The sequence below is a fragment of the Gekko japonicus genome, unplaced genomic scaffold, assembly GCF_001447785.1.
Source record: "Gekko japonicus isolate JY-2015 unplaced genomic scaffold, Gekko_japonicus_V1.1 scaffold8, whole genome shotgun sequence".
In the NCBI taxonomy this organism is placed as follows: domain Eukaryota; kingdom Metazoa; phylum Chordata; class Lepidosauria; order Squamata; family Gekkonidae; genus Gekko; species Gekko japonicus.
Window position 1 is genome coordinate 2746538 of NW_015167057.1, and position 16907 is coordinate 2763444.

General features: G+C 47.2%; 1 protein-coding gene across 1 annotated transcript in view; it reads right to left on the reverse strand.

Moving 5' to 3' along the window:
* Positions 1–1014: 1014 nt before the first annotated feature.
* The window catches only part of SOCS7 (suppressor of cytokine signaling 7), a 32442-nt gene continuing 16549 nt past the window's right edge, over positions 1015–16907 (reverse strand). Inside the window, exons 4-11 of the mRNA XM_015412428.1 lie at positions 11930–12034; positions 9322–9426; positions 6763–6893; positions 5613–5781; positions 5258–5386; positions 3844–3979; positions 2523–2680; positions 1015–1076 (exon numbers count right to left, since the gene is read on the reverse strand). Coding sequence (XP_015267914.1) covers positions 2560–2680; positions 3844–3979; positions 5258–5386; positions 5613–5781; positions 6763–6893; positions 9322–9426; positions 11930–12034 — 896 coding nt within the window. The 3' untranslated portion in view covers positions 1015–1076; positions 2523–2559. The remainder of the gene's footprint in view (positions 1077–2522; positions 2681–3843; positions 3980–5257; positions 5387–5612; positions 5782–6762; positions 6894–9321; positions 9427–11929; positions 12035–16907) is intronic.

Sequence of the window (16907 nt, forward strand, 5' to 3'; positions counted from 1 at the left end):
AGGCCTTCAACCTGCTTGTTCAGTAGGTCATTTTGTTCACAGGGTCGTCGGGAGGGGGGCAAAGGGAAGAAGAGCGCAAGGCTTTGCAACACCGAGGTTAACTTTTCAGATGTCCATGAGCATTTCTTCGTCTTCTTTTTTTTTTTTTTGCTTAAGCCTTTCTGGGGCTCCCGACACCTTTGCAAGAGGTTGCTTTGATGAGTTTCTGGTTTTGTAACGGCAGGAGGACGAGGCAGAGAGAAAATCTGTTGTTGAAAAGGTTAACAGCAACGGCAGCGAGGAAAAAGCTCCGGGAGGCTACTAGGGTCCCACTTTTCCCTTCCAATGAAGGTAGCCACGATCTACAGCCCGACTCGATCCAGACACCGGGGCCTGCAATTCTCAGTAGGCGTAAAATCCTGTGGTGTGCTCCACGGTTCCTCCAGGCTTAAGATTCTTACGCAAGGCTGCCCTTCCTCCTTGGAAAGGGCGGGGAACCCAGAGCACCCCAGCTCACTGTTCTCTGCCTCCCTCCTCACTGCCCCAATCCTGCCCCCCCCCCAAGACAACCATTGGACACAGCCCAAACTAGCACTGGGCTCAGACTTTCCCTTCCAAACGCAGTGCTCCTTTGAAACAGAACGACCAGACTGCAAAATGCAGTTCTGAAGTCTCAGAGTTTGTCGGGGCCCCAAACCCTACCCATCCCCAACCCTTGAAATACCAACAAGTAAACAAAAATTTTTAAAATTGGCTCACTATTCCCATGCCGGGTGAGAAAGGAAAAAGGGGAGGGGAGAGAGAGAGGAGCACCAAAAAAATAGAAATCTGACAAGAAAAATATTGTGACATTCGCCATCCTTGCAAGAGCTTTCTGTAATCCAGTTTCATCGGATTCCAACATCCTTATGGAACCCAACTGAGGGACGGGGTGGGGTGGGGGTCACGGCTCCCATTCTTCTGTGCACAGCTGTTGTTGAGCCCCGGATTCGCTCTGTCTCTCCGGAGGCCCAGAGACAGCCAGAAAGCAAAATGCCAGGACCGCTTTGCTGTGCAGCTTCCATTATGGCAGGACATCGGTGACCGAATTCCTAGTTCTGGGGAGCAAACACACACAAAGCAAGAGGAGTTTAGGCCACTGAATACAAAAACACCTTTTTTGGGGGGGGAGTTTTGCAAAATGAAGGAGACAGTAGCAAAGCCTGTGCATTTCTAGGAGGCGAAATGTGAAACCTGGCCCTGAAGGCAGAATCCTCCGCTTGAAAGCTCAGCAAGCCCTCTACCTCCTTGGTTTGCGTTATATCCATATTTTAAAACCAGACGTCCCACAAGATCATCATCAGTAGTGGAAGCAATTCACAATGGTGTAATAGCAAATAGTTTAATGATGAAGAAGAGTAGTTTTTTATACCCCGCTTTTCTATACCTTAAGGAGTCTCAAAGCGGCTTACAATCATCTTCCTCTCCCCGCAACAGGCACCTTGTGAGGCAGGTGAGGCTGAGAGAGTTCAGAGAGAACTGGAACTGGCCCGAGGTCACCCAGCAGGCCTCATGTGGGGGAGGAGTGGGGAATCAAACCTGATTCTCCAGATTAGAGTCCACCACTCTTAACCACTACACCACACTGGTTCTGTTAAAAACAGCAACTGCAGCCAGCTGCTGGGAAGCTGATCCCCAGAACTATTTTCTGACGCCCCGACACATGTCAGCCATAGAACACGATAAAAACGTAACATGACTCTCCGCCCCCCACAGAGATCATGCTCCTAGTTCACACAAAAGCAAGAACAAATAAATGCAACAAGACAGCTCCGAAAAGATAAGAAATAACAGAGACCATGACAGGAAGAAAAAACGGAACAGCAAATTGACAGTGATGCCCTCTGGAACTCCCTTTGTAACTGCAACGGGCAAACAATGCTAACCGCACTACATTTGATGAGTGTGGAACCACCCCTGACTTTAAACCGGATTTTTCCAAGAAAGGTGCCTGACCACAGTGTTGCCCTTTTCTTTTCAACCCCAGCTCAAGACAGACATACTTACAAGAACTGGTTAAGAACTGTTCTTAAGAGAACGGATTCAACTCAAAACACACTCAGGACATGTGGTGAAGACCCTGCGTTCCAGTTCATGCATTTACATGCACGTGGCCTGCACCACCATACCCTTGCGTAGATCTCTTCTAGAGATCGGGGGTGGGGTGGGGTAGGAATGAAAGAACCCACCCACAGAGCATGCAAGCACCTTTAAAACTAAAAAAGGATAAGCTTTCAGAAGGTTTCCCATATATCTTCTTAAAAAGGAAACAAACAGTGGGCACCAACAAATAGTGCAATCTGTTTTAAATTATTGTTCTTAACTGTTGTAATCTGATTATTAAGGTGTTTATATTGTACTGCCGAATGGCCTTATCCGCCCCGAGCCCACTTGCGGGGAGGGAGGAATATAAATCTGAAAAATAAAATTAAAAATGAAACAGATTTAGGTGGGTTATCAGACAACAGGGACAGCTGTCGTGTACATGGAACAATGGTGGTTACCATTGGTGCCAACGGCAAGGTGGTTGGGGGCCCCTCGCTACGTCGAAGACTCCAGTTCTTGCTTCTGTTTGGAAACGAGCTGCGCCTCCTTCAGCGAAAGGTACACCTCCTCTTGGGGGTCGTAGTAGTAGAACTTGCGGATGTACGAGATCAGAGGCCTGGGTGGACGGGAAAAGGCCAGGAGGATTTGTTAAGGCATGACCAGGCCCCAAATGGAAGTTATTTCCCAAAGACTAGTAGCCAGATGCTAGGTCAATCACGGTGCATCCACACAGCTTCTTTGCTCTACCTTGACTTCCAAACCGGAGCAGTGTTTTACAGAGAATCCACACAGTGGTGTCCTCCAGTTATCCACTTCCTGCTTTCTCTCCTGCTTTGGCTTGATCCTTCCAGAAATAACAGTCCAAGCAAGTGAGCATGCAGCCTGGGTGGCAAGACGGGCATTTTCCAACCCTCCATTCATGCTGGCACCATTTTGCTGGCACCGTTTTACTATCATCCCCTCACAGCTGCTATTTTCTTGCCGCGTCACCAGAAAGCCTTTTGCCGGCTTAAAAAAAACTGCCATAGCATAATGCTATAGCAATGCTACATATATTTGCTATAGCGCTATAGCATTATGCTGTGGCAATATAACGAGCATTGCCTTTAAGAAAAACTGGCAAAAAGCCCTCTGGAAGGTGCATAGGAAATGTTCTCATGGATGCTCCATTGCCACTGCACACGCAAAGACATTCACAGCAGCCATGAATCCACGACACAGAATTGCCATCATATTAAGAGGGCTTGTGTCTGGCAAGACATCTGGCATAAGGTGCAGGGACTCTCACAATGCTCTATGCACGAAGATCCATTGCGCCCCCTTTGACACCCTTGTGCTAGACCACTCTGTGTCAGACAAAAGATGACTGGTTCTATCCTTCTCGCAGTGGTATGCTCTAACACAAATTTGCTACTGATCAAGAAGTTTCTGAGGAACTGAGCAGTGACTCAGGAAAGCTCCAACCCTGCCACAAATTTTGTTAGTCTTTAAGGTGCTCCTGGACTTTGGCTCTTTTGTTCTGCTACAGATTGTCACTGCACCCCACAGAAGAAATATTCATCCCTTCGTATGGGAGAAACCAAAGAGGTGCACAAATTAAGGGGGGGGGGATGAACTTGCTACTGAAGACTCCAAATTCGGGAAGAAGAGAAAGGTTTAGTTCCCCCTCAGCTTGGATATGGCTGGCTTTGATAGAATGCTGGGAACTAGCAGGGAGTGGAGATGGGAGAAAGCAACAGCGCCACCTGCTGATAAACAATGAACAAAAATGGGGCCTACTTTGGGAGCGGGAGTTCTGGAATGTGGTCGATGCGGACCAGCTGCCTTATCCGGAAACGACAGAGGTGCTGTAGCGATTTAACATTGCTGAACCTAGAGACTGGATAGAGAAGCTGGACGGGAGTTGGAGGGAGACCTGTAAATTGAAAAAAGAAAGAAAGTGAACATGGAGGAAAGTGCGACAGCAGCTACTCAGAGATCTTCTCCTCAAGATCAAGGTAAGTGCTAGAAACAGATGAGAGCTGGTGTAGTGGTTAGAGGGTCAGACTAGGAACTGGGGGACCCATGTTTGAACCACTAGAACAAAAAAACCCCATTTTGAGACGCATCTGTTACAAGATACAGAGATGTTTCGGAAGTTACTGCTTCTCCATGTGGATGATTTGGAAGTTTAGAAACAAATAATTATATGGACAGTTACAACAAAATCACAAATTATATGTGCGTCAAAAAGGTATAGATTTGTATACAATACAGATATATGGACTGTAGATGACTAATTTATGGAAATAATATGCTAGTATATGGGGCTGGATAGAATCATACAGTTGGAAGGGAACTCCAGGGTCATCTAGTCCAACCCTCTGCACAAGGGAGGAGATTCACAACTACCTCTCCCCCAAACACCCCCAGTGATCCCTGTTCCATGCTCAGAAGATGACAAAAAAACCTCCAGGATCTCTGGCCCAACTGGCCTGGAGAAAAAATGCTTCCTGACCCCAAAGTGATGATCAGCATTTCCCTGGGTGCGTAAGAAAGGGCCATGAGAACTAAGCACTGATGCCCTCCTTCTCATGATCTAAGTTCATAGAATCAGCACTGCTCTCAGATGAGAACTAAGCCCTGACTCATCCCTTCCTGCCCTCCCTCTCATGATCTGCCTAAGTTCACAGAATCAGCATTGCTGTCCGATGGCCATCTGGGGGGGTTGCGTATTTTTTCATATGTGCGTGTGTGTGTGTGTGTGTGCATGCACCTGGAAGTCATGGCGACCTCTGGTGACTGATCCCTACTTGGGGGTCTGGAGGATATTCAAAGAGGTGAAAGCCCCTCGGGTACTTGAAGATGGTTATCAACTAGCTTTTCTACTGGCAAACAAAGGAAGGAGCCCCCCTCCTTTGACCTCCAAAAAAGACTAAGCTAGGGATCATGGGACCAGCACAGACAAAAGGCACGTGGGATAGGGGGCAGGTAGTATGGAAGGGAATTGGGTGAGACGGAACCAAAAATAAATCTGGCTGGGTTCAGTCCATGATGATTTTTTAAAAAACTCTTCTGAAGTTCAGTTAAACACTTTTCCATTTGCTTAATTGTTGACTGGAAACATTTATCTCCCACCTTGCTCCCAAGTTTCAAGATGCCTTAAAATATGCCTCATAAAAGAACAATCAAGTGCTAGAATGTGTGCACGCACCTGGAACCCGGGAGCGCAAGAAGTACAGAAACTTCCCGTTCTTGGAGTGCATGATAGCCCGTTTGATGAACTCCACCACGGACTGGCAGCGGTCTTCAAACTTGGGGTGGCACCAAAGACTGAAGGTTCCTGTCCACAACAAACCAAGCAGAGGGGGTGGGGGTGGGGGGAGAAAGAATCTTGCTTGAACACGATGTCCACGTAGAAAAGGCCTACAAAATCGTGACAGTCAGCACGGGACCCTTCTTGGGAGTCCCGCCTCCAGCATGGACTCACTGGAGTGGCCCCTGGGCAACTCACTTTCTCAGCTACCCAGGAGGATGTCCGTGCCCTTCCTCCAGTTCCTCAGGCTCACCTCTGTAGTGTTCCATTCTGGTGTGATGGGTAATACCCTGCGATCGAAAGCTGAGGCTCAGAATGTACCGAGGATCAGAGCTGTCACGGACCAGGAAGGATCCATCAGGTTTCCCTTTGAGCTTCATTTCGGCATCCTCCCAGTTCATAGGTCCCCAGTACCAACCACACTGTTTAAAAAAAAAAAATATGGGAGAAATTTTATTCAAAAGAGAAGCAAAAGCCAGCTAGCCTTTGCATAAAGTGCACAGTTAGCCAGTGGAACTCACTGCCACAGGATACCTTCAATGGCTAGAACAAGCAGCAGTACCATTTTTAGGAACATAGTTTTTGCCACCAATTCACCAATCTAGAGGGAAAGTCTACATTCTGCCAAGCTCACCTAACTATGGAGACATAACACAGGAAGCCAGGTTGATATTTTTAAAGCAAATTCCATACTCACAGGCAGTGTTCCCTCTAAGATGAGTTAGTGTGAGCTAACTCACAGTTTTTTAGCCTCTGGCTCACACATTTTTGTCTTAGCTCAGGAAGGATGGCTCCAGAGCAAACTAATTTATGCAGCAGCCAAATCGTTCGCTCACAACTTTAATGCCAGTAGCTTACAAAGTAGACTTTTTGCTCACAAGACTCCACAGCTTAGAGGGAGCATTGCTCACAGGGAATTATGATGTAGATAACAAGCCTCCCTTGGTTTGGAGCGATAGGCAAGAAGTCTCTTGTGCTGTTTTACTAAGCCTTCCATAGCTAGGCCAGTTCAGTAGCAGGTGGCAAAGCCGCTGCTGGAACCCTTATACGCGCACGCGCCTTTTTGTTTAAAACTTCTAAATAAGGTGCGCTTATTTTCAGAGAAACTTTATCTGGCTAACCAAGTTTCATGACAACTTATTTAGCATCCTTTTCACCAGCCCCCTTTTTACTTGCAAACGAACATCATGGTTTATAACATTCTGCAAAAGAAGGAATCCAGGACAGCAATTTTTTAAAAAAGCAACAGGGGCAGACATCGGCTCCACTAGCCACGACAGGCACTGGGCAAGCCCCCTGTCCTCTATTCTCACTACACACATACACCCCCCTTCTCCCCACCTGAGGATTACAGCAGAAGCCCCTCCACTGAACTTTTTTTTTTTTTTTAAAGAGGCCCTTACTTTTTCTAGCTCTCGTAAGCTAGCTGCAAAACTGCTCGAGTCAGGACGGTAGAGCGGGCACTGAAGGTGCTGTGCGGGCTGGCTGTGCACTGCTTCGGACGCTCGGATCGGGATGATCCGGGGAAACGCATCTGCAAGGAGGAGAAGGAAGGAGGTAAGAGACACACAGTCCTGCAGGGAGTGACCATGAAAAAAGAAACGACAAGTGCTTGGAGCTAACTTTTTTTGTTGCAAGATAAACTATAAGGTAGTTACTGATGAAGAGATCCTGCAGTGAAATCCGGAAACTCAGGATTCCAAATGTTCTTCAGATATTCCAGGAAGACGGGGACGGCAAAGGATGAGATGGTTAGACAGTGTCACCGATGCAACGAACATGAAATTGAGCAAACGTCAGAGGACGGCGGAAGACAGGAAGGCCTGGCGTGATCTGGTCCATGGGGTCGCGAAGATTTGGACTCAACTGTGCGACTGAACAACAACAACAAAATGTCCCAGAACGGATGTAATACTGAGAGCAGCTGAGGCTTAATTACACTCACAGCAATTAACACAAGTGCAAGGTATTAAAACCAACTGGCTGGGGGGGGGGGGGAGGGGAATTAAAAGTCCACAGGGATCACTAGTCAGGAAATGACAGGTTTCAACAGATAGATCTGTTATAATTGTAAGATTGATATACTTATTGTCTTATTGTTGATAATGGTAGCTCTATAAATATGTCAAACCAGCAGCATCTGAGAAAGTAGTGTATCACAAATGTACTGTTCTTGTTTATCTCTTCTTTGTTTAATAAAAAAAAGGAAATGACAGGTTTTAACTGCTGCTGGCAAAGTTCAAAAGGTCTTTTGGTGGATTTCTCTGGGTAGGACATTCCATAAGCTGGATTTCACCCCAGGAACATCTCTCCCTGTAGCTGTACAGATCATAGCTCAATAACTCAGGGAACAGAGAAGATGAACACGGCATGGGGTAAAGCCACAACACCAACTCTCAAAGGATAGGGAGAGAGTGGTGCTAAGTTTTATTAGGGAGAAGAAACAGAGCCACAGAGGTAGAGAAGCAGAAACTGAGATAGGGAAGGGGGAAACAGAACCTAAACGTAAATTCTTAGACAGTCCTAGAAGGAGAAAAGCCAAAGTGAATCAGAGGAGACAGATAGTTCAGTTTGCCCAGTGGCTGGAGGAGCAATGTATGTACTGATCTCTCTCTTCCACTGAACTTTTATTTCTGTGCATGAGCAGAGTTTGGTTAAACTGTGGGTTTCAAAGAAAAAAACAATGGATGAAAAATAAGTATTCTGGAGGGCAGAAAAACCACTGGATAGTTAAAATAAGTCTGATAGATCCTCTACCAGACCAAAGAGCAACACTGCAAATCAGCCACATCTGGAAGAGGGTTTTTAGGCCAAGGTTATCAGGAAGCATCATGAGGCCAGGAGCTTCATAGGTTAGACGCCACCAACCCTGGACAGATTTGGGCTGCACGCACATATCTTTTTTCCTTCCACAGACCCCGGAACATCGGCACATCAGTTTGTGGCTGCAGAGACAAAGCTGAGGGGGTGGGAAAGTTGCCCTGCCCTTTGAGGTGGTTATGACCTACAGCTCAGCATTTGCAGACTGTCTGAACTGCTCTCCACCCCCAAATGAGTCCAACTCATGGCAATCAAAAGCAACCTTTCCCACAACAGCAACTTCGGTTTAAAAACAAACTAGTTTGCCCATGTCTGGATCATATGCCTCAACCCCATCTGTTGCAATTTCCTGTCCAATCCAACCCAATTACCCATTGTCAAGAACAGAAGCACACAATCGGGTCAAACAAACCAGGCAGGTGGCTCTTTAAATATCGTGCATATAACTGCTGCCCAATAATTGGCCACCTGGACGGTAACTTGGTTTTCTACATCTCTTAAATAGCCAAGACATTTTCTCATCCAGGGAATCAAAGCCAGCTCCAAGTAATGGGAGAATTAAATTTGATCTTAAATCTGAAAATATAGGACAGTCTAATACTATACAGTCAATACAGTCTATTTGATCTGAACCTCGGGTGCATAATTTATCTGAAAATAGCACACCTTAGTAGCTTCTTATTAATCAGTTTCAATTTAAAATGGCCTTCCCTAAAAACCTACACACACGCACAGAGTTTTTCGTTCCCACATCAATAGTTGCAGTTCCATAAGCACATCTCATACAGTCAAGAGGAAATCACCAACTTCTATCAGAGAACGACAGGTGTAAACCATGAGGGACCCTTGCAAGGGTTTGGGGGAGAGTGCAATAGATTTCTGCATATGTCCCACTGGGATTTCCAAAAGATATGTGCCCTCCTGGGGAAAAAAAACACTGTACGAGAACCCAAGCGTGACCACAAAATGCAGAAGGAAGTGGTGTGTACGCAAACCACTGGAATTTTTCTCTTTTTAAAATCAGTCCATGTTCGTGCGTATCACCTTGAGCTCCAAAAACCCAAGACTTAAATAAAAGGCCAGCTATGGGGCAAATTCACAGCAGAAACTTGGGAAGCCCTGAGGATCGAAGCTCAACTGACCAGGGGCGTGTGGCGGAGGTGGCGGCGGAAGAGGGAAAGACTGGAGAGATGACGACCCCATCGGACCCACCAAGACAGAAGTAGGCAGTGTCCCACTGATATCGTCTAGAAAAAAACAAAAAAGGAGAGGTTCAGAAAGAGGGAAAGTTGCCAGAGCGAGAAGCAAGCTGGCATTGGGTTCTCTCTGCCTTTGGACTCCTAAAGCTGCCTTCAGAATCAGAACGCTGGTTTCTCTAGTTCAGTCCTCTTCATCCTATCGAGACCCAACTGCTATCCCAGGTGATAGCTTGGGACCCACTGAGCTTTGACCTAGGAGCAGGAAGCCATTGGACTCTGTCATGTGACAGGGAGGGGGTGGGGCCTCCAAACCTGCTTGGGTTACAGGAAACATTCCCACTGCTGAATGACCTTGCCTAGTTGTTTCACTCCTCCTCTCCGCATTTGTGCTAAGAAGCAAGGAAATGTTACATCCTCGCTTTCTGTGCATGGGCAGAAGCACCAGATCCTTCCAAAAAGCACCCCCACAAAAAAAAGCAGTTCTATAGGACCTCATGGCTCAACAAGGGGATGTACAGCCCACCTGAGGTCCCTGACAATATGCACTGAAGGCACGGTTGCCAGTCTCAAAGTGGTCTCCTGGCAACAGATATCAGTCCCCCTGCGAAAACTGCTGCTTTGGAGGGCAGACTATGTCAATATACCCTGCTGGAAACTCTGCCCTCCACAGGCACCCTCTCCCAGTCTCCAGGTATTTCCTAACCTGGAGCGGGCAGCCCTAGCTGAGGGCCACTGATATAGTTCAGCGTGGTCTACCCTACACCTACCCCCTAAGATCTTTTTTCCTTCTCCAGCACCTGGCATCTCTAGTTAAGGGGAGAGAAAAGGGACCATGCCACCAACAGATGCCAGGAAAGCTCAAGAGTGTACAGGAAGCGCTTGCATTCCCAGCGCAGAAATGAAATGTAAGTGTGTTTCATGCTGTCCGACCCTTTTGTCAGAGCAACGGCTCATGCTCAGGGCAACTGTATGTCAAATGTATGAATGAATTTGCATCAGTGGTACACAAGATCAGGCCCGTAGCTAGGATTCTGTGGCTTGTGGGGCAAAGATTTTTCTGGCAGGGCTGCCTTTATTTGCCATAACGAAGGAGGGGTGCCACTCTTCCCTCTCCCTCCGTTCCTGCAAAATTTAAAGGGCTCTTCAGCTGATCAGCAGGGAGGGCCCTTTAAATCTTGCGGGAGGGAGGGAGAGGGGCATGCACCACCCCTCCGCTTCTTCTCAAAAGTATTTAAAGGATCCGTTTAAATGCTTTTGGGAAGAAGCCGGGGGCGGGCCTTTAAGGAAGGGGGCAGAGCCCCCAATAGCCCCACCATTGCTACGGGCCAGCATAGGATGCACAAAAGGCAGCTGCACCTAGCAGAATACTGTAACAACAGATGGGATCCCAACACTGTATTTTGCTCCACCTTGCCCAAGTCTCCTCAATACGGCTCCTCTTCCACATAGCTTCTGTCAATGCACACACACCCCCATGATCCCCAACAAAGCTTTTCTGGGTGGTCAGACCTTCCTTCATTTTTCACAAGTGGACTTCCACCCAAGAGAAGCTAAATGAACCAACTGTCTGCCAAGGGCAGCTCCATGCTTTTCTGTACATCAGGGGTCCCCAACCTTTTTGAACTTGCAGACACCTTTGGACTTCTGACACAGCACGATGGGCACAGCCACAAAATGGCTGCCGCAGCTTACTTCCGGCCACACAGTGAAGATCCTTATGCTGTGGTGGCAGCTGCTGCCCAAAGGAACCTTTTCAAAAATCCGCAAAGCCAATCACATCTCCAATAGCCAATCGGAAGCCTTGCTGGGCAAAAGCCCCACCTAGCCCTGCCCACTTTCTGAAAAGTACTTGGTGAGTTCCAAGAAAGGTGCTGGTTGACACCTGGGCGCCCATGGGCACCATGTTGGGGACCCCTGATATACAAGCTTGTTCCCAAGTCTGTACAGATCATCAAGTCAGGACACAAGCTGTCATTTTTTGGGGGGAGGGGGCGGTTAAAAGGAAACTGCCCAGGTCTTGTGGCTGGCCTGCCACCACAACGGTAAGTCAGAAAACCAAAGCAAGATGGCCAGTGGTGAAAAGAAAGAGGCTTCAGAGTCCTGTACAATGCCTTACTCATGAGTAACAGAAGTGGAACGTCAACACAAAGATGCCATTTACAGCTTGTGCAAGACTGTAGAACTTAACTTCTTGGATCAGACTTTGAGTTGTGAAGGAGAGACTTGGGGGGGGGGGGGAAGGAAAGGGGAAGGGGTTTAAAAGTTAAACCCCCTTCTCACTAGAGTTGGGCCAGGGGGGGGAGAAGGAAAGGGGAAGGAGGGGGCAGAGTCCTTAGCACAAAAGACACACAAGGTTTCTGCTTCCCAGGAGGTTGTTGGGACAAAACCATACAAGGGCTACTGAACAAAAAAGGCACTCTCTGAAAGAAAGGGATCACCACAAAGCAGCAGACCAAAAGAACAGCGGACCAAAAAAAGAGGCTGACAAATTTTCCCCTGGGAAACAACTCCAGAAAAAAAGATATTGGAAGACAAAGCGAGCAGGCAGTACCCAAAAGGCTGAGGCTTCGCCGTGGAGGTGGCGGTGGCGTGGGCGGGTGCGGGGACGTCAGACCACGCTGAGAGATGTCCACATCCACCAGTGACACTGTCTCACCTGGAAAAGTGCAGAGGGACAAAGACCTCAGAACAGACATCGCTCTAGAGTACTGCAAGGAGCTCATTATGCCAGAACTTCATCTCTCCCCCCACCCCCAGTTACAGAGGAAGCTCAGTCCGAGGAACCCTAAACCTGGATGGCTCAGGCTAGCCCAATCTCATCAGATCTTGGTAGCTAAGCAGGGTCGGCCCTGGTTAGTATTTGGGTGTGAGATGGCCAAGGAATACCAGGGCTGCTATGCAGATGCAAGCAATGGCAAACCACCTCTGAACGCCTCTTTCCTGAAAACCCCACCAGGGGGTGCCAGAAGTCAGGTGCAACTTGACAGCACTGTCCACACCACCAGACCAGTCCTAGGATTAGGGCTGCCATTCCCCCAACGGGGGCGGGGGGTTGCCCACTTTCGGGGGGCCCAATCCGCCACCCCCGATCCGGCCGGTGGGGGGAACCGCACCCCCCAAAGTGCCCTGTCCGTGTCAACATGCCCGGCACAATGAAGTCACCTGGAAGTGACGTCATTCACGGGGGTTGTGTGTGTGTGCTCTATTGTTTGAGGAAAAACTCTTAAGACCTGGCAACCCTGCCCAGGATCATGTAATGTCTTTTTCTATTCAGTGGGCCATTTCCCCTGCCACAGAATGACTACTCATCGCAGAATCATAGAATGTTAGAGTTGGAAGAGACCTTGCGGGTCATCTAGTCCAACCCCCTGCACTCTGCAGGAGCATAACCGAAAGACAGCCCTACAATAAATACAGACAAGTCTGAGTGTACCATCTCATATCTGGTGTCATGGGCAGTGGCTAGAAAGTTTCCCTAATGGCTGCCACCACTCTGGTATGGGTCTCCTCGGGAGGGCCCGGAGCACCCACCCTACCCCTTTATACACTCCTTTCCCAGTATGTTTCCCTTTATACGTGACCAAATGAGGAGTGGGGACCCGGGAAGAGCAACGAACTATTTTTATTAAAGAGATTTATTAACAACTGTAGTTCAAAAACATGTAGGAAAAATGAGCACAGTAAAGTTAGGTAAACCAGCAAAATAAGAAATCCTGACGCGTCCGACTATGCAGTCCTAGCCTTCTCTAGGTTCCTGGTCTCAGACTGACTCGCCCCTTTTGGATGAGGGATCCCTCTTTCTGCAGCAGCTTCACACCAGCTCTGCTCCCTGAGAGAGAACTCCCTCCCACTTTGGGCAAGGCCTTTTATTCCCTCTTCCCAGGCACCACCCTCTACTCTTCTACTGGTATAAATTTCCTCTCCAAATCTCCTGTTAGCCAGTCACAGGGTCCAGAGGGAACCTGGGAAAGGTAGGCCCTGTAGTCACTCTAATACAGGCTTCCCTGGAGCCACTAGGCCTCTCTAGAGCCTGAAGGCCGCACCATTAGAGGCCCAGGATCATGACACCTGGTAATCTACTCGCTGTATTTATTTACAGTACAATGTTGCCTTAGTTTGTCGTTCACTTTGTTCTCTCATTCTGTCTCATTACACTGTTCATCGGTCAACTTATGACGATTGCACCATTTTTTGCTATCAAACCGCAGCAGATTTATGGAAACCCCATAGGCTTTCCAAGGCGAGAGATGTTGAGAGTTGGTTTGCCATTGCCTGCCTCTGCGTAGCAACCCTGGACTTCCTTGGTGGTCTCCCGTCCAAATACTGACCTGCTTAGCTTCTGTGTTTTGACCAGATCGGGCTAGCCTGGCCTATGCAGGTCAAGAATATGCCCAGACACACTGGGAAAGTGTTGTCTAGAATCAGAACTGCACTGAAATGTCCCAAACTGGTCACAGGTCAACTGAGAAGCAAGAGTCCTTATTCCCGTCTGAACAGGGGCACACTCCCAGGTCATTAGGTAACTTAGATTAAGAACATAAGAAGAACCCTGCTGGATCAGACCATTTGTCCATCTAGTCCAGCATCCTGTCTCACACAGTGGCCAAGCAGTTCCTCTGGAGGGCCAACAACAGGGCACAGATGCCGAGGTCTTCCCCTGATGTTGCCCCCTGGCTCTGGGATTCAGAGGTTCACCACCTCTGAATGTGGAGGTTCCCCTCAATCACCATGGCTAATAGCCATTGATAGACTTATCCTCCAGGAATCTATCAAATCCCCTTTTAAAGCTGTTTATTCCTATGGCCATCATTACATCCTCTGGCAATGAATGCGTATGTGTAAAGAAGTATTTCCTTTTGTCTGTCCTGAAACCTACTGCCCATCAGTTTCACTGGGTGACCGCAAGTTCTAGTATTTTGGGAGAGGGAGAAAAAAAATTCTTTGTCCACTCTCTCCATAGTTCTACCGTTTAGGATTATTAACACCAAGCTCAAAGGGAGGAGCCCTTCATCATGCCTGGACTCCCTACACAAAGAAGTCCCTTTCTCTCTAGCTTTTAATTTTTTAAAAAATGGAATCCTCTTTCGGATTTTAAAATGCCGCCACGATGCAACAGTGGGGCTCTTACATATTAACAGGGAGGAATGGTTGCTTTGGTTGAGAGGAGTAACAGGGCTGGCACATTGCCAGTTTCCAATTGCTAGCTATATCAGTTCTCTGAGAGGGTCAGCATTCATCTATCCCACACCCTCCTGCAGCTGACTTTACAATTATACAAAACAGCAAGTGCCAATGCTTCCGATGAAATACAATGTACAAAAACCTATACAGGGGTCTCCTAATAGGAATCCACACTATACTAAAATATACATGCATCCACAGCCCATTAAGCTGGTTGAAAGGATGAAGGAGTGAAAAAAATTAGGAAGAATCTTCCTCCCCACCATCATCAGAATACAAAGAGTTTTATTTAACCAAGAAGTTAGGTTTATTATAACACATGCAAAGAACACAGAATTGCTGTCAAGGAAATAAGGGGATTGAAATGTGGGCTCTAGCTTCCAATACTTGCCCCAGACAATATCATAGGCAGAGAGATTATATCCCACAGAACAAGAGAAGATTGATAGCAAAAGGCAGTAAAAAAATAAAACCAGAAATCTATCGCTCTCTTATCATGGAATGTAGCTGCAGCTATCTCCACCCTCCACCCCCAACACACACACCCTCCACAACCACCATGGGGTTTGGCCGCATATTCATCGGAAACTTGGCTGTGAAATTAACTGGAGGGCATATAGTCTGATTTAGATTTCCTGCGTATTGGCAAAACACAGCCAATACACAGTCATGTCAAGGGTGAAACAGAGGGCGGCAGCCTGCAAACTTTAGTTCCTTTGAAACAGAAGCTGGCTCCAATAACACTGTAACCCTGAGCAGTTACTCCCAAGTTGACTGGCTTAAAAGGCTACAATCCTGCTCAGGAAAGCATGGTTAGAAAGGTTTACCTGCGGCTCCTATAACACAACCTGTTGTATTCCTAACAACCCATAACACCCTGCTCTGGCATCTCCACCATCTTACACACAAGCAGGGCTTTAACTGCTCTGAGGACACCACCCCAGAATTTGCTTTCAATATAAAAGGCTAGGTTCTGGGATATGAATAAGTGGAGAGTGCCTCTGAAAATGTGCAGAGGGCCTTTCCCTCTGCACCGAACTAGCTGCAGCCTGTCTCTCGTCCCTTTGATTAAGTAGCAAACCTTGACTCCACAAATATGATTGCTAGGCTGCTGCTAGCATCCAAAAATGCAGAATTACTTCCCTGTACACAGAAAATAGATTTTTTAAAAAAATTGGTGGGTGACCAGAAGGGATGCTCTTTGCATTGCTTCAGACAGGACACATTAACCCCCAGGCATATGGAGGAGACTTTGGGGGAGGGAATAACTTCAGCCTCTTGCTTAGATACGTAAAAATTTTGAAGCCATGAGATGGAGGGGGAACGGAAGTTTGCCGTTTCCCCCCCCCCAATGTTATTTTCTTATTAAACCTAGATTTTTACTGCTTTAAGAACATAAAATGCATCAACCATAGCCTAGGCTAGACGATTGTACCATTTGCAGTACATAAACATCTCCATTCCACGTAGTTCTTAGATCACATTCTGTGTGAATAAAACTGGTCTTCAAAAGTATTTCACTCATTTCAAAAAACTACTTTCCTAGGCACACCCAATTCCCCCCCCCAAAAAAATCTAAAACTTTCGGGGGGGGGGGGGCTACATACAAGACTTTTTCCAGGTTTTGACTCCCAGTCCTTCACATCTCTACTGTTGCTTTGTGTCCTACATGCCAAGTCCCATAGGTAAAAGACATCCATGTCAGGATGGAGCAGGACCCCATTCCTCCAGCTTGTGCAGAAGGTCCCAAGTAGGTAAAAGATGGATATAGGAGTAACCTTGAGCAATAGCTGGCTACCACTCACAGCCAAAAGGCAGGTGGGCATAACTTCCAGAAAGGGTTTAAAAAAAAAAAAAGATAAAAATTAAACACCAAACCCAAGAGCAACATGAGGCTGCACCTCAGCAGTAAGTCCAAAGATCAGTCTTCGGCATTTCCCATTAAAGGCTTTCAGCTCCCCACTTTACAAGTCTGGAGAACAGCTATTTGACTCTACCAAATTGGTCCTACTCACTAGAAGGACAGCTTTATAAGCTCATCATGCACACAAAGTCCGCCAAGCACTGAAGCCCCTCGGCTAAGGAAATGCACAAACCTACAGGTTATTAATCCATGTAATCAGTGAACCTTGCAATATTTGTTTTAATTAACCCACATTCATCCCCCCCAAATGATTAAGCCAGTAGAGACCCCCCGTGGAGCCAACATCCCTAGGCTAACATTGTATTCAGTATTCAGATGGTATCCATGTTGGTCTGAAGCAACAGAACAAAGTTTGAGTCTAGTGGCACCTTTAAGACCAACACACATGAAAGCTTATACCCAAAATTAAACTTTGTTAGTCTTA